Source organism: Chaetodon trifascialis, chromosome 3, assembly GCF_039877785.1.
Source record: "Chaetodon trifascialis isolate fChaTrf1 chromosome 3, fChaTrf1.hap1, whole genome shotgun sequence".
Classification (NCBI taxonomy): domain Eukaryota; kingdom Metazoa; phylum Chordata; class Actinopteri; order Chaetodontiformes; family Chaetodontidae; genus Chaetodon; species Chaetodon trifascialis.
Window position 1 is genome coordinate 20,357,737 of NC_092058.1, and position 17,469 is coordinate 20,375,205.

Genomic DNA, 17,469 nt, shown 5'->3' on the forward strand with positions numbered 1-17,469 from the left:
TTTTATTTTCCAAATGTGCTCCGTGCTTGAAGGGAAGGGAGGGAGAGAGAGCAACCGAGGGAACATGGAGAGGAAGTGGAGGCGACAGGGTGAAATAACCACATGCCTTCTTTGCCAGATGGATCGTAGTCGGACCGTGATCGTCCAGCTTTTAACCCTTGGTTACAAACGCCTTCTGACAAGCCTCCAGTCCTCCCTGTTTTTAGGAACTTTCTCACAGAACTTCTGAGACGCCTGTCCAAGAGTCAATAATCGCATTTCCACCTCCGGGAAATCAGTGTGGGATTGTATCAGGTGTTTTGGCAAACTCCTGTGCATCCCTCTAATTCGTTAACAGAGAACAGTGCGCTAAATTGAGGAAGTGTTTTTTGAATACTGGTAATGTAATTCAGCCTCAGTCACGTTGCACTTTGTGTGTGTGCGTGCGTTGTTGAACTTCCCACACGATCGCACTGTTTGCATCAGGCAAAGGAAAAAAAGGCAGGAGAGATTTGGTTCTTGTCCCTGGATGCCGTCGCTGTGTGCACTCACGCACAGATGTGTTCACAGGCTAACACACATGCACAGCCTGTCACATATGCATGCAGATGTTTCATCTCTCCCTCTCTGTGTGCCTATTTTTAGCCGCACCATCCCACAGCTTATCTTTCCTCTTTTTGCCTCTCCTCCAGCTCTTCCTTATGTTTTTTCAGAGGCTTTACCTAAAATTCCCTCTTACTCCGAAAGCCTTCTTGCATCGTGCGTCAATCCCTCTCCGACAGAAGGCGGGGAGGGTGGGTCGCCCTGACAGGGAGACACCGCGGAGAGACCAGCCTGTCCTACCCTAAGAAGTATGCTTAGTAGACATCTACACAAGGACGAGTTCTGTTTATGGAGGAGGGAGGAGTTTAGCATATGCAGCAAAGTGTTACGCTTATGTAGATTGGAAGGACACTTTCTCGGACTAATTGGTTGCAAAGTGTTAATCCTTATGTGACATTGAGAAATTGCAAAGCCAGTCAATCGAGCTCAGCACTGGCAAACACAGCGTTGCTCTTAGGTTATTCTCTCCTTGATGTAATCCTGTGTCACTCGGCAAGGACCGCTGATGCAACGAGCATCACCCCAGCTATGCCAACGTGCTGGCTGCAGGAATGCACAATGAATCACGAGCTTAATGAAGAGCTAATATGAAGTAAAGATTCACACAAGGACATTCACACGGGAATATGATGACATGATCGAGGCACAGGGGTATGCATGCGGGCCATGCACGGGTGTGTTTTACCGTGTGTGTGTGAGTGTGTGTCTGTGTGTCAGTCACGGGTCCCCGCGGTTTAATTATTCAGGCTGTATTAAATCTTCATTTCCGCAGCTCTCACAGCCAGCCCACCTAATGGTGAACACAAATGAATATTGCATTTTCACCATCAAGCCTTGTGTGTGTGTGTGTGTGTGTGTGTGTGTGTGTGTGTGTGTGTGTGTGTGTGTGTGTGTGTGTGTGTGTGTGAGCGTCAGAGTAAGGAAGAGATAAATGCAGAGTCACTAAGAGAGCGAGATGACGGCAGTTGGAGACAGATGAATAACACTGCAAAGTGAGCTCAGGGAAAAACAAACTGAAAAGTGCAGGCAGAGCAGAGAAGGAGAGGGAGTGTGATTGAGAAACAGCGACTGCCTGCTGGGATGGAGAGGCACGGAGAAAAAGGATGTAGCGTGCTGCGTCCTCCAATCTCACAAGACCAACTGTCTTCGTCATGTTGGGCTTTTCACCGTGTTGCTTTAGTAAAGTGGCCTGCGCTGATTTTTATTCCAACCTGACCCTCTACATACAACCTTTGGAGACATGGAGGTGGATGCTGGTGCCAGTGGAGCGCTGGGTATCACTCAGTTTTTATATAGTCTGGAATGTCATGCCTTGAAGACCATAAAATGAGGTTATTTTTCTCCCCTCATAAAAACTGAACATAATTTTAAAACGCAAAATGCCGCTCAGATCCAAAAGAAAAGTAATTTATTCATTCATTTTCTTGTGTTTAGCCTATTTGGCTCCTTGCGGCTGAAGGCACTTCTACAGACAGCACAGTGGAGCTGGGTCCTCACTTACCTTTTCTCTGTCAAACTGCTCGTAAGATACTTTTTGTGTTAGGTTTCATTGTGACACACATTCATTGTTTTGGGAGATTTGATCATTTCCTTACGTTCGTTGGTATTGACCTGATTAAAGAAAGCAAAAATGGAGGCAAAAGCCTTGAATTTTATGGCTTTCACATTTTGACACACAATCTTATGCTGCCAATATCTGCATCATAGCACCGTTAAGGCACATCTTGTCAGAAGCAGGTTATTCAGTTACAGGCAGGATCTTAATAAGTCTACTTTTAGGTATTTTAGTGTGAATGAAGCATTATTTCTCAGCACAGTGGACGTAGATTGTGGCACAGGTCATTATTTGTGAACTGGAGAAGCTGAAACTGTTATACGCTGCTCTGTTATTTGTTCCCTTAGTGGCACAAATCTGTTTGTTTCTGGGCTCGCTCATCTGGTTTCTGTTCTCATTTTGAAGGAATACAGCTGCAGAATGGCAAGCAGACTTGTTTGCAAACTGATCCATCGGAAATGATCAGTAAACCTGATCACTCTGGATCTTGATGCTCAGTCTTTTGAAACTGGCAGACGAATAAGAAGCTAACGTGTCCACACAGGTGTGGAGAGTTAATTGTCAAGAAAAACCTTTGGTCTGTGCGTCCACTTCTTTTTGATAACAAAATTCACAATTTCAGTGCATCTTAGTTGTGAAACACTGCGTGCAGAGAAGAGCTATAGGCGGCAGGCAGAGGAGCGTATCTACCTCTGAAATCAAGGTCTGTCTTTGAAAAGCTGAAAAGCACAAGGTTTGATCGCCGCTGACATATCTGGGTTAGAATGATAACGGGGTGCCAGGAGTTCCACCCCACCCCCTCTACTCTATTTAACTGGAAAAAAACAGACCCTCACTAAGAAATACTCTCACATTCCTGCTTTTTTTTTATTGTTTTATAGAATACCATGGTGTCTATGTCAAGAGGATAAACTGTGTAGGTTTGTCAGCCTGCTTGTAAGCGAAGGATAAGGGATTAGGAGATGAAATCAACATGCATGTGTGCCTGGGTGGTACATCAAAGAGTGGCAGAATGTGAGAGTGTATGTATGTATAGGAGGGGCACGTATGTAGGTAGATCCAGTCAAGCTCCTGCTCTGTCAGACTTTGATAATCCACACTGAATAACATTCATGTCACACGATCCCCTGCATCTCGCTCCAAATTCAGATTCCCCTCTCCGTGCTCCCTCATTCCTCTGCGCTCACTCTCTCTCACTCTCATTCCTCTGCGCTCACTTTCCCATTTACTCATCTCTCTCTCCCTCTCTCCCTCACCCTCTCTCCTTCTCTCCCTATCTCTCCCTCTCTCCCTCTCCCTTCCTCCATCTCCTCTTCCCTGCATCAGTACTCTGCTAGGAAACATAGGACGTGGGCAGACAATCTCACAGTCCCTTTCAAGGTTCAAAGTCCCTTTTCTTCCTTCGCTTCCCTCGCTCCGGCACTGTTCTACATGTTGCCACCTTATTAAGTTGTTCCTCTCTCCCTCTCTCTCTCTCTCTCTCCCCCTCTCTCTCTCTCTCTCCCTCTCTCTCTCTCTCTCTCCCTCTCTCTCTCTCCCTCCCCACGAGTAAGTGTGTGGTTGGTCACAGAACATCTTTCTGGTTTCTGCCTGCTAATGAGGCTGCCTCAACACACACACACACACACACACACACACACACACACACACACACACACACACTCTTTTCTTTCTCTCTCTTTCACACACACACACACACACACACACGCTTCTGTGTACGTACCACACCCACTCCTGTTAATATTCACTTTTAATAATAGCTGCACACTTGTATGCTGTTTATTACATGTCGTGATGTGTGTGCGATATCTTGTCGATTTTAACCTATATTTTACATAGACACACGCCTACACACTTCTGTCTAATCTCTGTTACCAGTGTTTTAATGGGAAGGCATTTTCGTCTTGCTCCTCTCATCCCTGTGGCTGTTACAAGTCCCCAAGAAGCACACACACAGAGAAACAAACACATGGCTGGTGGCCAGCTGGTACACAGCAGAGGAGGGAAACAGGGACTATGTGGTCCTAGCGTTGATGTGTTGATGTATGACATTATATTACTTGGCTTATATTGATTAAGGAGTGATTTGGAAGCGGGCTTCCATTAACAATATGGTTGAAAATGTTATTATGGATGACATTTATCACAATATATGCTGTTCTCAAAGAATGATTTGTCTCTTCTCAGAACTTCAGCCGAGCTGAAATACTTTATACTGATTTATTGAGAATAATTAAACAAATGAATAAATACAACAAGACTTAAATCTAAACAACCCAATGTCATTACACTCTCTGAATTAGTCACCATCTCATCGTACACTGAAGGTGTAGTTTTTCTTCCCGCTCTCCTCTTCTCTGCAGGTTGTGCACATTTAAACACAAAAAGCTTTATTCCTTTTCCGGGCGGCCCCCTCCTCAAAACCCAGCAGCTTCAGCCAAGGCGTATGACACAACACACCATGTCATGTCAGGCACTCTGGATGAAGGGGTTGACTCGATTCCATATATGATGTTGTAATATAATATTAATGTGTAGTGGACTGTAACAAGGCATAGATGGGACTTTAGTTCAAGGTTGCAGACGGAGGGGGGCCACATGTCGACAGGCGGTGGGGGAGCATTCAGCACTCTTCGTATACCCCTTTGTCAAGTCCCTGTGACACACAGGCACACACACTGTCCCTCTTATTTGTACCAGTGTACCCCCCTCGCTCCTCTGTGGCCATCCATGCCATCTCATCTCTCCCCCGGGCTCCCCGTATCGCTTTACTTCATTATTTAGCGTGTTATTTTTTCTCCTCCCTGATCTATAGTCCCCCACATCACAGAGGCGGCTAATTAATTATGGATGGACTTGAGGGGGGGGGGGGTATTGGGGGAGGGGGGATGTTAAAAAAACGACCAGACACCCGCCTCATTACATATGCGCAGTGTTTTTGGAGCTTTATTAATTTATATCTTGTCAGGCTACGCCAAAGCCTTCAGAACTCTTTTGGCTTTTTAAAGTATTTATTTATTTATATAGCGCCCCGTTCTTCTTCTTCACCCTCCAACCCCTCGCTCTCCCTCCACCCCACCCAATCTACAATATGTCCTGATTTTAATCTCTCACCTTCTATATATCTGCAAACGCACACACACACACACACACACACACACACACACACACACACACACACACACACACACACACACACACACACACACACACACACACACACACACACACGCACGCACGCTTGCCTGCCGACTGTCTCATTATCTGCTCTTGGCGGATGTTAAAAGGTGTTTTGCTCACTTGCGAGTGGAGATTATCTCATCCGCCCGCTGAACACGTGTTTTATTAATTCTTTTCTTCTACTTTGTTCCATTTGGTGTGGAACGAGGTGGTGTGGCACACATCAGAGTGCATTGAAAATGAAGGAAGGAATATTTTAAAACAGGCTTGACCTAGAACGACAGCTGCTCTCCTTTGAGAGAGCTCATGGCGACGTTCAATCAAAACTGGCATCTGGGTGTCGGCAGTAAGATGTCAAAAAATATAGGTCAAGTATTGTATGACTGTAAGTGTACTATTGTTTAGAATGATGCTCATCTTTGCCTTTAGAACGTATCGAGTTGCACATCAACTTCAAGTGGCTTCCTCTTATTGTGAATGCAGTTAATTTTCAGTGATTTAATGTATACAATACTTTGTAATCTACATAATTATATATGCATTTGCTGTTAACACGTAGGAACTGTGGCACTAGCCTTAGGCAGCCAAGCTAACAGCGGCTGTTGAGGGAAAACAAACACAGAGAGGTAAGGAAAGCCCTCTGGCTACTTGGCTTTGAACAGAAGTTGGAGACTTGGACGTCCGCCATCATAAACACACACTTTGTAACATATACACTTATTCACATATTCAAAAACACAGCTACAAATACACACTTCTACATCCCAATCCAGTCAGGCTGGAGCTTACTTCACAGCTAACGATGAATGTTTGTTCACCCAACTCGGCGTCAGCCGTGTGCTCGGAAACAAAGAATTTTAAATGTAGAGAAGGGGTTTTCTACAGCGACAGTATCCACATCTGCTGGTGTTAAAAACACTTATGAAGATATCAGAATGCAAAGACGCTGATCAGAATCTCAAAATGGAGCAGATGTTTTTGTACGGTGTTCTGGTGTGGAGAAACCATCTGTGGCGTACATTCCTTCACGCGTCATCTCCACTTCACACACGTGTAACTTTGCTAGAAATGGCTCTTGCCGCTTACAGTAGAGCAAGAAAAGTGAACCTTATAATGAAGCGAGCTGCTGCTAAAACAGGTCTGGCTCTAGTGCTTTTTGTGTTTTGCGAAAAGCTAAAACTGCCGTTCGGTCCCCCGGCGAATCGCTTCCAGACATTTAACTGAATCAGCTCTCCTCCCCGAGACTTTGACGGCACACACCCCATCCCAGCGACTTTCTCTGTCACACACATACACACTGCTCTCTCTTCCTTCCCTGTTGGTCCTCCTGAAAGCAACCGGATGGAGTGTCACATCTGGCCAAGAAAACCACAGCATCCGTCTTCACAGATGAAATGAAAGCCGAGAAGTCAGGAAAAACGGAGGGAAAAAAGAGAAAAAGGATCTTTTCCAGCTTCAAACGAATCCCCCTGGTGAAATATTGTTTCAGTGTACTCTGCACTTTGTAGCCCTAATGCTGGCTTTGAACTGTTTTGGCACCTGTCACAAATACTGATGAAATAGTTTCTCTCTGCAGAGCACTTCTCCCTTTATCCTTCTCGCTTTCCCTCAGTGTCCTCTTTTTCCTCCCTCTTGCCTCCACCTCTTTCCCAGAAGCCCTCTCCATTCTGTCTGGGACGCAGCGTCATCTTGCATTTGAGAAACGGGGAGCTTCGTGCAGTACGGTTTCTGAACTCTTGCAACATGCCATCCATGAACTATCTCAGCACTGCTTCGCTTGCTGTTGGCTTGCATTATAGTCAGACTTTAAGTCTTTGATGTGAAGTGCTGGAGTTATTTTGCATGGCGGCAGACCATCTGACTTTTATATTTTATCATATTCGATTTCACATGTCCCGGTGTGGCAGCTGTAAAGAGCTTGGACATAACTTAGACCTGAGTATTACACAAGAAACAACATTATTATTAGATTTTTCTTCTGCGATATACCTTGAAATGACAACACAAAGGGCTGAATGAAGGAAAGGGATCATATAAGGAAAGATGACTGCCAGAGAGAACGACGAGCGCGCAGCAGAGCTGACACAAAGTCGATACGGGGATGAATAAAACATTGGTTAGCTGCAGCTTGTGCTAGAGGCTATGCTAGCATCTGACACACCAGCACCTACAGGTCCGCTTTAGCAGCAGGATGCTTCTTTTTTTTCTTTTGACTCTCGTGGCACCTCGGACGATGTAAGCCCACAGCTTTTGACACGAGCATCCCTTTTTTTTTTTTTTTTTTTACTGAGACAGAACTTCAAAAGCCACAAGTGCAAGTCAATCTCTACTTTCTTGTTCTCTCTCCGTCTCTGGCCCCCTATATCAATTTTCAAGCGTTGTCTGAGGCTCCAGGCACTTAATTAAGTAGGATGTTGTTGGGGGGCTTGGGTACGTGGTGTGGATGAAGCTTTGACTGTAGGCTGGATGGAGGGGATAGATAAAGAGACAGAAAAGGTGCGGAGGGATCTGGGCATTCCTCTCATGGTTTTCTCTTTTTTCGTTGTTGTTGTTTTGTTTCTCTGTCTCCCATCTTTTCTTTTGAACCTTACTTTTTTTTTGGAGTCTTTCCATTTCTTTTTTCCTCTCGCGTCAACAGCTATGTGACTACCTCGTTTCACTTTGCTCTGTTCCCAATTAAACTTACCTCCTCTGCTTCTCCCTTCACTCTTCCTTCCCTCACATGCTTTTCACTCAAAAACATGGCTCTCTTTCTCATCCTCTCCCTCCATCCGCCATTCTCTACCTCACACCCCATTCATTTTGCCTCCAGCCTCCACCCCTCCCCTCACCCACCTTTCCTCTTAGTTGATTATACATCAGGACTTCTGTAGGCCTCTTCTCCCTCCTATAGTATTCCCCTCTCTCATTATGTGTTATGCATGTGTTTGTGTGTGATCAGCCGCACAAGGCCAGGGCTAAGCAGCCTAATGAACAAACTCCGGCATTGTGTTCAGGCCCTGGGGACATGCTGTAGCTTCTAATGTACAACAGCTCAGAGGAGAGGAGGGGTAAGAAAAATTCACTGACAGGAAGCCAGCTATCTGCTTAAAGGAAAAGCTACAACAAGAAGTGAAGTAGAGGATGTTTGCTGTGCCTTGTGTGCAGTGAATATTTTAGATCTGTTCCGTGTTTCCCCATCTAAAGCTTTTCTGACTTCAACACCGTCAACTTCAGCCTCTCCTACACTCATGTACATACATGCATATAACATATTTTCCACTAAACGAAGGATTTTGAGATATTAAAGGGGTGATTTTTTTGTTTGTGTCATCTGAGACTCTGTTTTCAAAGCCCTGTTTTCCTCACATGAAAGAAAAGTTGCATTCTGCCACATGGCTCTTATTATGTGAATCATTTAAAGTGTCTCCAGGTTATGAAATGTGTGAGATTTGTCCGCAGTGATCTAACTTAGTACAGCGCAGGGTGGGTTAGCTCCACCCAAGCTTTAACTCATGTTGTGTAAGACCCTGCTCCCACCCTCCTCCTCTCCTCCTTTTTCTCATTCTCCTTCTCGGTGTTGACGAGACCTGCATCGCTGCCAAATCATGGCATGAATGCTGTAATGACTTCATTTCTTCCAGCAAATGCACGCATGCATATCTAGGAAACATCACGCACTGAGTGGACTGTCCTGTCTCATTCTGCTCCAGTAAAGTGAACACATACAAGTATAGATGCTCATTAAGCCAACTACACGTTAAGGAACGTATTTGTCCATCTATGTAAGGAGCCCTCCAGGGGTGTGAGCCAGCGGACAGGGATGATCTAAACAAGGCTCTGTCAGCTCTGGCCAATATCAGTATCACAGTATCGCACACAGGCAAACACACAGTTCATGAGTTCATTACTCCATTCCATGCATGGACTTAATACACTGGAGTCCATCTTCCTGCCACAACAGTGCAGCACTGTTGTGATGTGGATAGTTTTATTGGGTAGATAATCTTTCTTGAACTTTGCATGAAAGGCTCTCTTGCTCAAGTGTTGTTGTGCAGCATTTATATGTGGTGCAAGGCCAGTGGGAGTGTTGCACAAGCCTGTAACACATGTGAACGGTGCATCACAGCAGAGCTCTTTAGGCTGAGTGCGTTGTAGCAAATCTGGCATGAAATCAAATATGTAACCCACAGCTTGCTCACTTTTTTTTCATTCTTATCAACAAAAAAGTGTTCTGTTTCATCACTCCTTCTCTTATCTTACTGCTATCTGTGCCTTGTATGCTCGCTCTTCTGACTGTATTGTACTTTGTTCTGTAACTTTCTCCAAAATTAAGCCTCTCTCTCTCTCTTCTTTTTACGTGTGTCTTTGCAGGACTGCCCTCAGATCCTCCCCTCAACCCAGATCTACATCCCTGTCGGGGTGACAAAGCCGATCACCTTAGCTGCCAAGAACCTGCCACAGCCCCAGTCAGGACAGAGGAACTACGAGTGTGTCTTCCACATCCAGGGGGAGACCCACAATGTGCCCGCCCTGCGCTTCAACAGCACTTCCATCCAGTGCCAGAAAACAGCGGTGAGTAAGAAGCCACTGAACGTAGGAAATTAATAATCTGGTAATATGGTTATATGAGTGGATGCTGTTAAAGCCCTGTCGATGGTGGTGTGTTCGAGTGTCATAGGAAAAAAGAGAGAGAAGCCAAAGTGGATGGTGCCGTTTCAGTGTTTACAGAGATTATTCAGTTCCTGTTTTGTGTATTGAGAGGATTCAGGAAAGATCCTGACATGGATGCCATTTTGTCTTGTGCGCTGACAAAATGAAAGCATCTGATATAAATCTCTATAAATCTCAGTTGTGAGTAAAACCTAAAGCCCTGCAGACTGGAGCAGGAAAGGTACTTTGAATTTTGTGTAGGTTAAAAGCATAGTCATTTAGCACAATTATTCTTGTCCTAATCAATGCAAGTAGGTAACTAAATCATGATCCCAGTAAGCACATTGACTCGGTCAGGTTTTAAATAATGGCCTCCTACAACTAATAACCGCTTTGGACACTCACATGCTCATTGTCCTGATAGATCACCATGCATCACCTGGAGTCTGGCTTGGTCACGAGTTAGATAAATGATCCAATACTGATCTTCCCACATTGAGCTGATAGTTAGCAAATAGATATTGAGTTCACAGAGACGTGATCTGAATTGAGACCCACTTGAAGCAATAAGTGTTCTTAGAAGTTAATAATGTTTTTTTTTCTCCAGATCTCCAGGTCTTTGTACTGGTTGGAATCATAACAGATGGTTTATGTGGTACATCATTTACATCATTTGTCGAGCGTGAAGCTGCAGTGGCCAGCCATCATAGTTTTGTTGAGTGCGTCTGCGATATTTTTATGTGCTTGTGACTGTGGCTGGCTGAGATGAGTGGTGTGTGCTAGATTAAAGTGTTCTTGAGGATGTTTTTTGCAAAAGTTTTCTAATAAGAATTTGTTTGTGTGCATGCGTGTGTGTGCGCGCTTAGAGGATTTACAGGTAGGAGTTTGTACATGTGGGTCCATACCTGTTGTCTGTGTTGAAATGTGGTTGTGTTTATGTGTGTGTGTGTGTGTGTGTGTGTTTGTGAGGCTTCAAACTAGCGTGACAGATAAGAGGTAGCTAGCGTCGCGCTTCACTGAGGCTGAAAATGTGAAGAGGAAGTCTGTCTCTGAACCTAGTTGGGAGCGGATTGATCATGTTTACACCCAGACTCTATACCTCTCTCTCTCTCTCTCTCTCTCTCTCTCTCTCTCTCTCTCTCTCTCTCTCTCTCTCTCTCTCTCTCTCTCTCCCTCTCTCTCCCTCTCTCTCCCCCTTCCTCAGTCTGGCTGTAGAGCTCATCTTTCTCTCTGCCTCCTTCCCTCGGTCTGTCAGACTTTCTTCTTCCAGCCATTCCCCACTTTCCTCACTGCATGTTCGTCGTCTCTCATGCTCCCACTTCTGCTGCTCGCCTGTCCCTGTCTATTTCTATCTCAACATGTAATGCAATTCAACAAAGCTGAGGTGAGATGAGAGTGGGTGCTGTTAATTTTGTTTTAGATGAGGCTGTTGCAGCTGTCACCACAACATGTTGCACATGGAGGGAAATATTTTGCAGGTTAATATAAAGCAGAAACGTCTAGAAGTCATCATGTCTGGTTAATAAGTTTTAGCAGCCTAAAGATCTTAACCACCTGTCTATATGCTACACTGTGACTCACAGTCAAATGTGTATGCAGATAGATATTAGCAGCTACACACATACACCACACACCAAGAGCAGTCTAAATTTAGCTGTATAGCTTGCTGGGTAGCCGCTGTGACAGCTAGCGCAGCATTTGATTCTGTCCGTATTGACGAGCAGTCTTCAGGTGCTGGCACACACTAGCAAGTTGTTGTGAAGGCAGGCCTAATTAGCCAGCGATAGGGTTGTCTCTCCACAGAGATGTCTGTTTATTGACTGTTTATTGTAGCTGCAAGGCCAGTGCTAATCAGCAGCAAAGCCCGGCCCCAGCCAAAAGCCAGATTTCTCCATTTGATGTCCACACAGCAGACATGCTAGCAGCAATTAGCCCTGGGCTGTCAGCGCTTAGCCCTTGTTAGCAATTAGCTGTGCCAACTTGACTGCACCGTTAGATATCGATGCAGTGTGTGCATCAAGTCCACATGAGGCCGTCGTGGGAGTCAGCAGATGAAAAAAAGATGCCAGCTGCATGAACTTTCCATTAAGGCATAATTCATCCAGGCCTGAGCTTATGAGTGTAATTATGTGTCATGAATTATTAGGATGAGATATAGCTGTGGAGCAGTATTTCAAAAGAATGAGGCTCTTAAATATTAGTTTATCCGTTTATAGACCTTCATATCTCTACTTTTTATGCACGCGCCTCCATGTTTGTTCCTACTTTGACAGTGTTCAGCACCAACTTAATGAATCATGTATGACTCTGCAGTAGAAATAGACTTCATCTGTTATGCTGCAAACACACTGCTGCCTCGGCTTGTGGGCACACAGCGATGGGGATAGGGGTTAATCAGTGTCTGTGCGTGTGTGCACATGTGCATCCTTCAGTATGCCTAAGGCTATGGATCCCAGGATAGCTGTGTGTTTGGGTGTGCAGTTTCATTATACCACTGCAAGAGGAGCGTCGGAGGGGGGAGAGGGGCTTGCTAATCAATAGGATAAACACAGGGGTGCTAATCCACAGTTTAGCCTCGTGTTTGAGATACACGTAAGTGTTTACTGACATACACTCACTCACTTGTTGTAGGAAAGATGAGGACAAGGGCAGAGACGAGAGTGCTGTGGCGAGAATTCCTCTGAAGTGATAAAGCAGTGGGAAGGAGAGAGGATGAAATACCTGGAGTTGAATAAGATATAGAAAAGTGTGAGAGGAAAGAAGGATGAGAAAAAAACAACAGGAAGAGAGGTAATACTAGATAACAGCGGAAAGGCAACACATGGATATGAGAGCAGGCAAGGTAGACTAGGAAAATCGGAGCGTAGTAGACAATTTCAGGTGAGATGAATGGAGAAAAGTGAGAGGGAGAGGGATACTGAAGAGACCAGAGTGGGGAGGAAAAAGGGTGTGAGGGAGAAAATCAGCTCCAAAGTCTCTCCTGAGGCTAAAACCCATTCTCCTCTCTTTCATACAATATCATCACACTATCCAAAAGAAGATAACTATCCACGGGACATACAGGATATCCACTGTCGGATCATGTTTAAACTCTAGTTTCCCATACTTCACTCCTTTTACAGTGGCCGTCATAACTCAATACTCTTCTATAGTATCCCCTAACCGGAGGCTGTCAATAATCCACTGTACATGTGACTCACCTGATATATGATAGCATAGCATCAGCTCTATACTAACCTTGTTGGGTATTGACTATCTATATCTGCTTATGGGGGGGAAATATTGGTGCTATGGTATTTCTGTATAAGGTTACCGTACACACCAACTGATCCCAAAGGGGAAATAGCAAGCAAAGCATAAGACATGAGAAAGAATGCAGTGTTGGAAAAAGGTTGGATTTTGCAAGCAGAGACATGAGACACACAATGCTCAAGACTTTGAAGAAGCATGCGTTCGGGGTAAGGGTTTTCAATTTGCTCAAAGCTCTGCATTTCTGCTGTGTTGAACTTTGAAATGGTTTTTATTGTGAAAAATATGGTTTGTCACACGCTGTCCCTCTCTCACTTTTGAAGTAGGGTAGTGAGCCAGATCTCATTCAGTATTTTTGGAACCTGTGAAAGTTGATGAAAAGGCAGATTGTCCAAGGTCCTATAGCAAGTTAATTGGAGAAAAACGCTGATCATTTTGTCAAGGAAAAAAAAAGACTTCTCTCCATAATTCTTAGTGCCAAACAAGCCCACATTACCACTGACACATACGGAGCCATCCGCCAGGCCTTATGGTAGCAGTTAACTCCGGTCAGCAGCAACCAAAACAACAAGCTGGTGTCTGCATTGGTTCCATCCGGTATTCTGACCCGGCCCAGGCAGCTCCTTAGTGTGTGTGGCCCAATCAGAGGCTGAGGTGAGGGTGCTGGGGCCAATAAGATGCTGAGCTGTGGGCTGGGAAGTTGTGCTCAGAGCGCCAGAGGGGTCATGGGAGCGAATAAACACATGTACACACAATGCTTGCGCACACACAAATGACCGTGCTCTGGGGGTCAGTGAGGCTGATGGAGCACAGCTGGGTATCGTTTGAAGGCCGAGGCTGAGAGAGGAGAATTGAACTGAGACTTTTCCTTTCTCTCTGCCTTTATCTCCCCTCCGTCTTCGCTTTTTGCCCATTTGTACTCCAGTGTCTCCATTTTCCTCCTCTCTCTCCCTCTTTATCCCTCTTTCTTGTTACTCCCTGGAGGGCAGGAATGAGAGGAGAGATAATATCAGCGCGGGCCTTACACCATTACCTTCCGTCTGATAAACCACTCGGCCACTCCATCACCGTCTTTCTCTCACTCCTTCACCAGTGAGGGCGGAAAAAGGTAGACATGAGGGCAGGAGGAGAAAATCTAGTTTGGGATAGGCTGTGTGTCTGTGTGTTATTCTTCTGTGTGTGGAGCGAGCAGCTGTTTGTTAAAGGAGAAATGGGAAGTATCAGGGGTCCTGATGGCATCCAATTAAGGCAGATAAAATGATGATGAATTGCAGTCGGGCAGCAGAGACGGACGCTCCTGTGTGTGTGAGCTCATGCAGACACACATACAAAAACACATACAGGAAGGAGCAGCAGAAGGAGAAAGCAGGGAAAGCAGGCATACAGAATGGAGAAGGAGAAGAGAGACAGAGAGCAGGGTGAGGAGTGAGGAAAGAAAGGAGAGGAATTTTAGAGGCAGCGGTAGCAGGAGAATGAGAGGGGCAACAAGAGAGGAGGAGGAGGGAACAGAGGAAGACGGCAGTGAGACCGTACAGACAGAGTTTGGAGAAGAGAGAGGACAAATGATCTGCTCCCTTTCCGATGGGAAATGAGAGAGGGATCCCGGACAAGAAAGATGGATGGATAGATGAATGGACGGATAGATGGAGCAAATAGAGGTCTAGAGAAGAGGCCAAACATGTCTGCAGGGAGAACAGTTAACACAAGCCACACTGGTCTAACAGTGTCAAACGTCTGCATGACGTGTGTGTGTGTGTGTGTGTGTGTGTGTGTGTGTGTGTGTGTGTGTGTGTGTGTGTGTGTGTGTGTGTGTGTGTGTGTGACTGAGAGAAGGAGACATGAAGTATGGTGCTAATGCAAACTTCAGTCTGACTTTTTGAAGACTTTCTGGAGTTAGTGGGATTTATTAAAAGATGCCACTGACTGTAAAACTAAAATATAACTGGAAAAAATCATTTCATTTTAAATAAATCATTACACATGAAAATACACACACACACGCACACACAATGCTATATGTGGCAGAGACGAGGCTAATGAGGGCCTTGGCGCTGGTTGGTGGAGGGTAGACGCAGCGGAGCATGGTACAGCCCTGGTCTGGCATGGCCTGGCACAGCTTAATGAGATATAAACACTAGACCTGCCACTGCAGTCAGCCACAGCACACACTGACACTGTTTTAATTGGCTTGCAGGCGCTCTGTCTGCGCGTGTGCGTGCGTGTGTGTTCAGTGTGCGGGTGGATTGAAAGTGCATGGGAAACTCACTGGAATTTATTTTAGGGAGCTGCAGATTGAAGACCATTCGTTTCATTACTTTGTTGTTGTGTATGTGAATTAGCTGACGTGTGCTGTAGGGAGATTGTGAGAATTCAATGAGGTTTCTTGTTTTGAGCATTTGTGCAGACTCACACCAAAATATACACATTTATTAGGTCTTTTCATGTGTACGCTGAGCTCTCTCCGATCCGTCTCCCTGTGAAGCGATGCAGTGAGGCTAGGAAGAGAGAGAATGCGGCTCATATGTCCTCCATCTCTCCTAGTCATCCACCTGTCTCCATCTCTACCTCCTCCTCCTCTCCAGCCTCCTCCTTCCTCTTCATCTCCGTCCCGTCATTGGCTTGCTGCCCCTCCTCCTCTCTTGACAGGTGAAGAGCAGAGCTCCCACGCTCCCGTCCTGGATAAATAAGAATTAATTGCGGCTCGGCTATCAGCATATGCCAGCTTCTCCACCCCGTCCTCCACCTCACTTTCATCATCTATTTCTCATTTCTGTCTCTCTCCTTGTATCTCTGCAATCTGTAACCTTTACTCTGAATCTTCTTTCCCTCATAAGCGTGCTCCACCCTTCAGTGTGTTCCATTCTGTGCGGTGGATTGATGGGCGAGAGACAGCAAAAGTGATTGTTGGAGCAAGATTCTCCTGCTATTAGCCTGATGAGAAGAGAGGAGGGGAGAGAAGGCGGTTAAACCAGAGGGAAGACCTCTGCCTGCCTCCATGTCTGCCTGTATGACTGCATATTTCACATCCCGACAGGAGCCGCACACAGTCTGTTGGCATGATAACCTGCAGCCTTTTCATCTGAATTAGTATCTGGTATGTTACCGTAGAGATCATTGATAACAATGATTGAACCGAGCTCCATTTTCATATAATTTACATATAATATTCCACAAGGGACCTAACACTTGCTGGTGTAATTGAGAACCTTTTATTAGAATATTTATTGCCCCAAACAAATTGATTTGTACAGAATGAAACACAAACGCATGGCATTAACAGGCGCTTCACAAATAATAACAATAAGAACATATGCATTTTTCAAAAACGAGTTATAAAGCACTTTACATCCTATTTAAAAAAAGACAATAAGCAATAGCTGCTCATCATCACAACCAAGACACGCTTCACCACACCGTGCCAGGAGTCTTTGTCCCTCATTAACTTTGGTTGGTCCTCAGTTTCATGTTGCGTGTCTCTCCCAATAACGTCCAAGTATTTAAGTGGTCTTCAACCTCAACTGGGGCATGGAAGTCTCCAAAATGTAACATTCGATATGACCTGCTGTTCAGCTGGTCATAAACAACAGTTAATAAAACTGAAAAGCAAATTAAAGTAGCAGAGATTAAAATAAGGTAATATTAATGGTGCAAAGAGTCAGTGTGAATTGTTCATTTGGCTGGAGTCCCATTTAGTAATCACTTGCGTCACATATTTAATAAGAAATAAGACACAGTCCAGTCTCATCTTAGTTTGCATTTCAATCAGTGACAGTCTTTATGTTTCTTCTCTTGTTTGCACGTGTGTCGTGTGGCTATGTCTCAGATGGTGAGGTGCTGCAGTCATGTGTTTGAATACATGTAAGTGTTGGTGCCCTGCAAGAAGCGGTGGGAGTTTGCATACAGGGGAGAATGGCCACCAGAAAGAATGGCACTAGTTGACAGAGGGGAAAAAGCGTGAGGATATTGAAAATACAGACGTTTCTGCAAACGACCAGAAATCAGCCTTTTGTCCGGGGAGAAGTCTAGTAAGCTTACACTAGCTTAATGCGTCGGCTGGAAAATAAGAAACACTGGCTATGGCAGCATTATTTTTCCCTCAAGCCAGCACTTTTCTCTCCCCTGCCCTCTCTCTTTTCCTTCCTATCAATGAAGAAAGTATGTGTACGTGAGCGCGTATACACACGTGTTTGTTTGTGAGTATGCGCGTGCAAGAGATAAGCTGGGTAACTAGGTCCGGCCATGCCCTCCAATCCTGTTAGCATTAGCGATTA

General features: G+C 45.1%; 1 protein-coding gene across 5 annotated transcripts in view; it reads left to right on the forward strand.

Moving 5' to 3' along the window:
• The window catches only part of plxna1b (plexin A1b), a 186,512-nt gene that overhangs the window by 117,146 nt on the left and 51,897 nt on the right, over window positions 1-17,469 (forward strand). For all 5 annotated transcript variants that reach the window (XM_070959932.1, XM_070959934.1, XM_070959933.1 and 2 more), the window contains exon 10: window positions 9,671-9,871. In XM_070959932.1, coding sequence (XP_070816033.1) covers window positions 9,671-9,871 — 201 coding nt within the window. The remainder of the gene's footprint in view (window positions 1-9,670; window positions 9,872-17,469) is intronic.